The sequence below is a fragment of the Aptenodytes forsteri genome, unplaced genomic scaffold (genome assembly GCF_000699145.1).
Source record: "Aptenodytes forsteri isolate BGI_AS27 unplaced genomic scaffold, ASM69914v1 Scaffold64, whole genome shotgun sequence".
NCBI lineage: Eukaryota > Metazoa > Chordata > Aves > Sphenisciformes > Spheniscidae > Aptenodytes > Aptenodytes forsteri.
The window spans coordinates 78,486-87,653 of NW_008794786.1; the positions used below are offsets into that span (position 1 = coordinate 78,486).

Below are 9,168 nucleotides of genomic sequence, written 5' to 3' on the forward strand. Positions count from 1 at the left end.
GCTCGGCCAGCGGCAGCTGGAGCTCCCGAGCCCCTCCTCGGCTCATTCTTCGTGGTTCCCGACATAAACACGCCAAAGTCTCCGTTTCCTGCAATTGAAGGAGCCCTGCCCAGGGCCGCCGGGACAGGAATCAAGATTGTTTAGATTCTGGCCTTGATGGGGAAGCAAAGTCACGCAAGCCCGGCCCTTGAGAGCACACGTGTACGTGGCTGACCCAGACAGGCTACGACTGCAGTGTAAAACGGGCTTTTCCTCCCCAAAATAGCTTGCTTGGTTGTTGCTTGCGGGGAGGAAACGGCGACCGGGTCCCGGGGCTGGAGGGCAGGAGCGGGATCTGGTTCTGGGTGTCCCATGCCAGGAGCGATGCCCGGGCTGATCTCTGGCTGAAGCAGCAGCCGGTCCCTCGGCTGGCCCGGGATCGGCTTTGTTTTAAAAAATAAACTCCCCTGGAGCTGGGCTGCAGCTCCCCGAGCCTCCAGGATGCTCCCAGACACAGCGCCTTTCCTTGCAATCCCAAGCGCTACAAAACGCATCCTTTTAAAGGGGAGCCGAGACCCCTTGGTGGTGCATTCCCTTCTTGGGGGGCACTTCCATAAAATCCCGAGCCATTAGACGGCTGCGGGATCTTTGCCATGAAGCACAAAGCGGTCAGGGCCTCATCCAAAACTTTGCTGTACATGCAACAACATCGCAGGGATTTTTGGTGCTAACCGAGAGCAAACCTTAACCCAGAACTGTCCCCGGCATCCCGCGGGAGAAATATCCTGGGGGCTTCTGTAACGGGTCAAACCAGCCCCTGTGTCCCCATCCCTGTCCCCAACCTCCCTCCCTTGTCTCTCACACCGGAGCTGCAGCTCATGCACCCTCCGGAGCGTCTTCCCCAGCCTGGCTGGGGGGTGATGGCAAGTCACGTTGCCGTGTTACATCCTTCCATCCTTCGGGATTTGCAGCAGCATCGGGAGAAGGAAAAAACCCCAGTTAAAACCTCTCGGAGGGGGTGCAGGTGCTGGCAGAAGCAGCTGGGAGCAATAGGCAGCCGTGCCGTGGCGCTGGCTGGCCAGGGGGCTCCGGAGCAGCCCTGGGGAAGGGGAATTTCCCCACGACCCCGCAGAGAGAAAAGCAAAGGGGCTGTTGGGGGGAGACGGAGCGGGAGGTGGTGCGAGCCTGGGGACGGGGGTGGCTGGCTGTGATCCGCCGGGACACGCGGGACAGCTGGAGGATCCCTTGCTCTTACCGGGCGGCTCGGCGGAGCTTTGCAATCCCGGCGCTTCCGCCCTCCCCTGCGGTTTCTGCTGCTCCCGGGGGGGGTTCGCCGCAGGATGCGGCTCGTGACTCAGTTCCCCTGTGTCGCCTTCTCACAGGGAGCCAGACACTGTGGAGACCCTTGCACTGTCTGGCCGGGCAGTGCCGGCACCAGTGCTGGTGCTGGCTGGGGCGAAGCAGGGTGAACCAGCCATGTGCCGGCTGCCGAAGGCACCGGCTGGGGGGGGGGAGAGGGGGGGGGGCAACCGAAGGCACCGGCTGTAGGGGTGAAGAGCTGGGTGGACACCGCGTCAGAGGTGGCAAGAGCTTTGCCGTGGACTCCCAAGGCTTCAGCCTGGTTTCAGGCAATGGATGGAGGTTTTCCTCCCTCCTCCCCATAGCTGCAGGTTGGTCACGCATGCAGCAAAGCTGTTTGCATCCTCTGGACCCTCCGGTGCAGTCGGTGCGGGAGCGATGGATGCAACTCCCAGCTCAGGGACCTCCATGGGAGGGCTGTGCCGCCCCGGCCCCTCTCGCACCGACAGGCACCGCTGTGCCATAAACGAGAGATGCAAAGAGAGCAGCAAACCCGGCTCACGTTCATCGCTTCGTGGGGCCGGCATCGCACGCGGCTCCTCATGCAGAGCCGGGAGGAGGGGAGCGTTCCTGCCCCGACCTTGCGGCAGGGTTTGAACGCTGGCAGCAGGGCAGAGCTCCCACGGCACGGCTCACACCACCTTCGCTTTTAGGCACTTTGTTCTCAAAACGGAGCCTCTGTAGCAGCCGTTTGGCTCTTCCTCGCCCACCCCTCCTCACAGGGACCCAGGGTTTGGCTTTGCAGAAGGGGTGCGTCGAGGCAGCGCGTCCTATGGCACCGCTGCCATCGGTGCCCTGCCGCCCTCACTCCAGCCCCCGGCTAGCGGAGCTGTCAACTTTCCCTCATTTTTCCCCGTGCCTTTTCAAAATACACCCAAATTCCCCATTTCCCATGTCAGCTCCAGGCTTTCGGTAGCAGCCGCGTATTATTTCAACTCTTTAGCAAGGACCTGGGGACTGATCCTGCTACTACTGCACTGGTGTAAATCCAGATTTATGCCCCCGGCTCTGCCAGAGCCCCGATTCCAGCCTCTGCTACACTGACATCAACCCCGGCGTCCCACCGAATGCGAAGGAAATGGGGCCAAATCCTGATTTCAGCTTCACTGGGGTAAACCAGGAGGGAAGCGCTGAGCTCGGTGCAGCCCCAGACCCCGTGAGCGCGCGGCGCTTCCCCACTCACCTACAGCATTCGCGTCCCGCGGGTGCCTGCGGCACTGCCCGGCCCTGGCGAGACTCTCCCTGCCGCGGTCCCGAGCTCAGAGGCGGCGCGTGTGGCTCAGCCGGGGCAGCTCTGCTCCGTGCCGTGCACCCCGGCTTGGAGGAGCTTCATGGGTCTGCTCCCCTCCCGTTGCCCGTCCTGGCACCGCGGGGGCTCCCGCAGCCTAAGCGTCGCCTGTCCCGGCGGGGGAACGTCTCCGTCCCCGTCCTGGCCCTGGGGGCTCGGCTCGGCGGCCCCGTTGTCCGAACGCAGCCGCTTGGCAAGCGCTCTGTGGTCTGGATGTGGGAGAAGTCAAAAAAATGTTTCTTATTACTGCCTCTTCCTGCCTGGCTTCTCTCCACCACTCCCAGCTAATAAAGCATTTCCTATTGCTGAGCACACATCCACGGCCAGCCTCCCTTCCTCCCGCACACCGGGCCCCAGCTCCATCCTGGTTGCTCTCCCTCAGCCTGTTCCTCCCGCCCCTGTCCTTCGCCGGGTTCTTTCCCTCCCTGGTTTCCCGGCTTTCAAGGCAAACCCAAGCCCTTGGGCTGCAGCTGGCGGGGGGACATCCATCATGTCTCCTTCCTCGAGCGTCTAAAGGCCTTTGGCAGAACAGCAGCCGGTTGCTTTGATGGTGGCGGGGGTGGGAATGGTCTGGAGAGATGCTGCGGGAATGACCTTGATGTGCTCGGCCATCCCTCCCTCTCCAGCATCCAACCCTCATGGGGATGGGAGCACCACGGCAGGGCCAAGGGTCTTCCCTGGTTATTTGGTGCTGGCCACAACACTTTTGGGGTGCTGCGCTGGAGGGCAGGGGAGGTTTTCTCCCCCAGGGTGTAACACGGCGTTGGGGGGTGCTGTCGAACGGTCACCCCATCAGGGATGCTCTGCCCCGACTGCGGGCATGGAGCAGAGCTGGGGTGGGCCAAGGGGGTTTGCTCGGTGCATCCTGCCGGCACATCCCCGCCGTCCCCCACTGCGGCCCTTGAGATGCCGCGCCAGCAGGCGCTGGGACACGGGCAGCGGGGCTGTTCCCACGGGGGGAGGCTGGGTGCTTCCCCCTCCCCCAGGACACGTGGGGCCGCCGGGGCTGTGGGCAGCGGAAGCGCCGCTTCCCCTTTTGCCGCTTCAGGGTCATTTTCTTTCAGCCACCCCACTCTCAGCAGCTTCGCGCTCCTCCCGTCCCCCTCCTCTCCCTCCAAGCCCCATCCCTGCCTTTCACCCGTCTGCTGCCCCCGGCACGGTGACCCGCTCCCGCGGGCAGGCGGAGGCAGCTGCCAGCAGGCAGCGTGCGGGCTGGCATTGCAGCCTCTTTCCTAACGAAGTTATGGGGCCTGGCCTGATTTACCTCGCCGCCCCCCCATTGCATCACCAACCCCAATTGCATCATGAACCCAACTGGCACCCAGAGCCTCCCCGTGCCAGGGGAGCGGAGCGCGGCTGCGAAGCTTTGAGGTCTTGCCGGCCGCCTCTCCCCCGTTATCGCCCATGATCTAGGAAGTTTAAACAAACAAAAGCACAAAACCAGGATAAAACACAAGGGACCTTCACGCGTGACCTTGCCCGCGCCAGGGCTGGGAGGTTTGCGGAGCCGGCGCAGGGGAAACGGGCAGTTTCCATCAGATAGGAGCCACCCAGGAGGAAGCCAGTGCCTGCAGACGCCTTATCACCGTGACCATCTTTGCTCCGGCGCGCAGGTCTCGGTGATCTGACTGGCCATCGGCCACTCCCAGGGTTATTCCTGGATGGCTCCTGTGTCCCCGCTGCCTTCCACAGGCGCAGGCACACGGCGGGCACCGGCACCCCACTTTTACGACTGCAGGCAGGAGTTTCCTCGGGAAGCTGAGCACGCAGGCTCTCCGGCGAGGGCTGGTGCTGGCTGCTTCGGTCCCTGAACTTTCATCTTCCAAATGGGGCAGCTCCACATTTTTAACAATAATCATCACTGGGGGGGATAAATACTTGCTTAAAAACTTCTAAAAGTTACTAAGTCCTAATCCCCGGTGACTCAAAGGGCAGGGATGGGTGGGAGCCCCAGGCCGGGCTGCGGCTCTGGCACTGCTGCTGTGGGAAAGCAAATTCATCCGGAGCTGGGACTGATCGTAGAGGTACGTTAATGAACGTTCCAAACTCACCCCAGGCTCTCTTAGCCACAGGCAGGGCGATCCCTGCCCCGCTCCGCACTCACGCCGGTGCCAGCCCCCGTCTGGGGCAGATGGGGTGAATCAGCGGGGATGGGCGCCCGCCTTGGCACTGGGCTGAGCACCGGCACGCCGGCAGCACCGTGACTCGCGGTCCTGCGCCGGCCCTGCCTGCCATGGCACAACCTCCCACCACCCCCTCGAAGCTAAAGCGAGACTTTCCGTCATCATTACGGCGCTCATCGCCACGCGCTGCGACTTCATCCCGCAGAAGGGTGCGGGTCCCCCTCGACTGTGGTCGGTCGCATCCAGCCGCCCCTCGGGGTTTCACCGAGCCGTCCCCCCAGCGGCGGAGGGCGGGGGACGAGGGGCCGGCGGGAGCCCGGCTCTCCCTTCCCCCCCGCACGGCGGGAGCCAGGCTGGCACGGCGTGTGCGAAGGCTGCTCCATGTGCCGTCCGCCCCCGGCTCATCTGCGAGCCGCTGCCGGGAGCTGGCGAAGGAGGGCAGCCACGTGCTGGGGAGCCCAACGCGAGCCAAGGGCTGGAGGGGAACAGACAGGGAGGTCGCAGCTCCTTCCCGACGAGCATCCTTCCCCGCCTGCCCACGACTCAGCCCAAACCTCCCCGTCCCCCTGAAAGGCAGAGCTGCAGCCTAAAAGTGGGGAGTAGGGGCTTTTGTCCCCCTAAAGAAAGGGGCGGCAAAGGGAGGGGGCTCCATCCTGGGCTGCATGCCTGCCCAAGGGTTATTTGCTACCTGGATAACCAGCGCTGCGAGAGGCTCTCGCTGCCAGTCGCTCTCCCTGGGGGGTCAAACCCTGGGTGCTCAGGCGCTGCAGGAGCCAGCACGGCTGCTCAGGACAGCCAGCACCCTGGTTTCACTTTCCTACGCCCTGGGATGGAGCCAGATTTAAGAGGAGCTTGAAATATGGGGAGCACAAGCGCACTGCCGCTGCAGCACATCCAGTTAAAAAAGGAAAAAAAGAAAAAAGAAAAAGCAGCTGCAGAGCTCCCTACGGGAGGGGGTCCCAGGGGGCTGCACGGGTGCAGGTGAGGGGTCCCGGGGCTCCGTGTGGACACAGGCTGGAGCTCCCAGAGGGTGGTTTGCTTGGGAACAGGGACCACTGGGTCCTGTCCTGGGTAATGTTGGAGCACAAAAGCTGCCTCCTCTCCGACCGTCCCCTCTCTGGAGGGCAGCCGGGCTGTCGGGCAGCTGCGGATGGAGCCCACGAGCACGTCAGGTTCGGTTTCCAGCCTGTGCCTGGCACCTGGAGGTCCTGTTAACCCTCCTGCAGCACGGAGATGCTTCCCAGTGCTGAGACTTCGTTTGTCCATCTGCAACCCAGGAACACACAGGATTGGGGAAATTAATGTCACCGAGGGGGTGACGGGGTGGACAGGGGACACTGGCAGCAAGGGGGAAGGGTTCCTGCCAGCCCAACAAGCAACCCTGAGCTTTATTCACTAAATCAATCCTGTTAACATGGCAACCACTTCCATTTTAATTTGCATGGCCACATTCCACCATGCACTGCAATATCAAGATCTCGGGAAGATCAAAGAGGCAAAAAAAAAAAAGAAAAAAAAGGAAAAAGGAAAAAGAAAAAGAGCAGCTTCTGCCACAGACCTGCTCCCTGCAGACCCAGCGCCCGGCCCAGGGCAGGGTCTCAGCACGTCAGAGCCCAGCACGACCAGAGCCGGGCTGGGGTGGCCGCCCTCGAGGCAGGAGAGGACGAGGGGCTGGGCAGGGGGGTCAGGGACCTGGGACCACAGGGGCTGGGGCATCTCAGCTGCGTACATCCACAGCATCCTCCTCCCTCAGGCATCACCATCCTGCCAGGGAAGGAAGCCACCCCATGCCAAAAAAGCAAGCAGGTCCAAGGGGACAGCTGGGACCTCGCCCCCACCCCGACACTCCTTCCTTAGCATCTCTTCCCCCCTTTCTTCTTTTTCTCCTCGCTTTTCGCCTCCTTGGCCGCTGTCTCCTCCTTCAGCTCCTTGTACCTCCACTTGGGTGGCTGCAGCAGGTTCTTGTCCTTCCCGTGCTGCCTCCACTCCCTCGAGCGGGCAGTCGGGCAGGAGGCTTTGCTCACTTTGATTTTCGGGATGGGCTCTCCGGGGAAGATGCTGTTCCCACGCCGCAGGGGCGGGAAGCTCAGCAGGCCACTGGCTGGCCAGCGTGGTGGCAGGAGCCGGATCTCTGACACAGCTTGACCGTTGCAAGAGGATGCACTGGTGCTGGGGCACGAGGTGGGTTCTGGCTCAGCGTCCGGATCCAGCACATGCTGCCCGAGGATCTCTGGCACAGACAGCCTGTGCTTGCCCACCTCTGGGGGGCTGTCGGGGCAGATGGTTTGGCAAGCGGTGGCCACAAAGGGGCTGGCGAGGGAGGTGGTCATCCTCACCATGTGGTCCATCATGCCATCCTCCTTGTGGTCGTGGGGGAAGTTGAAGGTGAACATGGATCGGATCTTCTCCGACAGCCTCTTGCCCCTGGATTTGGGTCTCAGGGCTTTGGCCACCAGCTCAGCCAGGGCTGGCCACTCGGGCCGGTACTGGGTGCCAAACTGCTCCGCCCGCGGGCGCCGCAGGAGGCTCCGGATCCGCATGGTTGTCTCAAAGCGGCCGGTGAAGGCTGCCCACTCCCTGGCCGTCTTCCCCTTGATGGGATCCACCGCTTGCAGGTCTGCTCCTGGAGACACCGGGATGCAGAGACCATCACCGCAGCATCCCACCCTGTCCCACCCCAGAGCGCAGGGCAAGCAGCAGTGCCACCCCTTCCCAAAAAATCCCGGGAAGTCCCTGGGGAGATGCTCACCGGCCAGGAGCAGGGCAGCCACGCAGTCCTCCTGCCCCTGCATCGCGGCCTTCATCAGCGCCGTCAGGCCTCGGGGGTCTCGCTTGTCCACCTCAAGCGCGGGGTAGTAGTTGAGGAGGTAGTTGACGATGGTGATGTGTCCTTAACAGCCAGAGAGAAGCTGCATTAGAGTTTCGACAGTTAACGAGTGATAACTCCTGATGCCTGCTGGAGAAAGTATTTAGCGACTGCATCTTGTGAGGACAAAAATGCAGAAACTTGGAGGGATCAGGACTGAAAGGGTTTGGGTTTATTTTGTTTTGGGTTTGGCTGTGCAGGGAACAGCGCTGGCGCGCCAGCTGCTTCAGCAGAGGATGCAGGAGAGAGTCCAAAAATGCAAAAAAAAAAAATCATCAATTCCAGCAAGGATAAAGTAGGAATAAAGGGTGATCCCCACTTTGAGACCCTCCTTTCCCCCATGGTTAATCAGGGTGGAGGGAGCCAGACTCTTCTGCTGTAACGAGGAAAACCATCGTGACCGGAGATGTGGTCCCTACGTGGCATTTGCCAGCTCAGAAAAAATCATCATTCCAGCAAGGATAAAGTAGGAATAAAGGGTGATCCCCACTTTGAGACCCTCCTTTCCCCCATGGTTAATCAGGGTGGAGGGAGCCAGACTCTTCTGCTGTAACGAGGAAAACCATCGTGACCGGAGATGTGGTCCCTACATGGCATTTGCCAGCTCAGACCTTGTGTGCAGGTAAATCACTGCGGCTCACGGGGCTTTTCTGGAGCACGTGGGGCAGCTCTGGCTCAGCTCTGCTGCTCGATGCGACTGCTCAGGCGGGAGGTGTTGCAAGACAACATTGCTGTGGGAATCTCCATTTTTGCATCATCTACCCAGTTTTAAAACGGTGCTAAGATGAACCATAAACTTAGATGGGGAGGGTCACAGCCCTCGGGACCCTCGGCTTTCCCAACGGCTCATTTTAGGGTTTTTGGAGGGGAAGCACAGGGGGTCACATCACTTTGAGGGGTCTCGCGGAGGCTGCCCCATGCCGAGGCCGAGCGCGGTGCCTACCCGCCTGGGCTGCCATCATGAGGGCCGTGTTCCCATCCTTGTCCTGCTGGTTGATGTTTATGTAGGGGCACTTCTGCAGCAGGGGCACGATGTCCACGAAGCCCTTGTAGCAGGCGACCATGAGCCCGTTCTGGAGAGGGGGCAGCACTCGGCACCGGGGCTGGCACTGCACCATCCTCCCCACCATGGTGCTCCCCATGGTCCCCCCCACTTCTCCCCCCCCCCCAAACCAGACAGGCTCAGGATGGGAGGACAGACGAGGTTCTGCTCCAAGGATTGGATCAATCCCAGGAGACCCATCCCTTGTCAAAGCCATCCCACCCAGGACTCTCCCTCCTCCTCCATCTGCTTTAGCAACCACCATCCTTCAGGATTTGCCTATTCCCAGGAAATCCTCTTTCTGCTCTGCAGGGTGCCCCCCCCAGCCACTCACCCTCCCATTGATGTCCAGCTCCGTGGCCTCACTCCGGGTCACCCCGTGCTCCAGCCTCTCCTGCACCAGCGTGGCATCGTTCCTGGTGCAGCACTGGTAGAGGCTGAGGTCCCCGGCACCACCAGCCCCCAGAAAGAGCTCGTAGCAAGGATAGACGGAGTCGTCGGAGGAGATGCT

General features: G+C 61.7%; 2 protein-coding genes across 2 annotated transcripts in view; both read right to left on the reverse strand.

Moving 5' to 3' along the window:
• Positions 1 to 2,790, reverse strand: part of ACVRL1 (activin A receptor like type 1) — a 16,374-nt gene extending 13,584 nt beyond the window's left edge. The window contains exon 1 of the mRNA XM_009274390.2: positions 2,522 to 2,790. The gene's annotated coding sequence lies outside the window, so the exon portion shown is untranslated. The remainder of the gene's footprint in view (positions 1 to 2,521) is intronic.
• Positions 2,791 to 6,602: 3,812 nt separating this feature from the next.
• On the reverse strand, positions 6,603 to 8,688 carry ANKRD33 (ankyrin repeat domain 33). Its single transcript, XM_019470786.1, has 3 exons — positions 8,559 to 8,688; positions 7,499 to 7,639; positions 6,603 to 7,372 (listed from the first exon to the last, which is right to left on the reverse strand). Exons 1-3 carry the CDS (start codon positions 8,677 to 8,679, stop codon positions 6,603 to 6,605), a joined length of 1,032 nt encoding a protein of 343 aa, XP_019326331.1. The 5' UTR covers positions 8,680 to 8,688.
• Between the last annotated feature and the right edge of the window lie 480 nt (positions 8,689 to 9,168).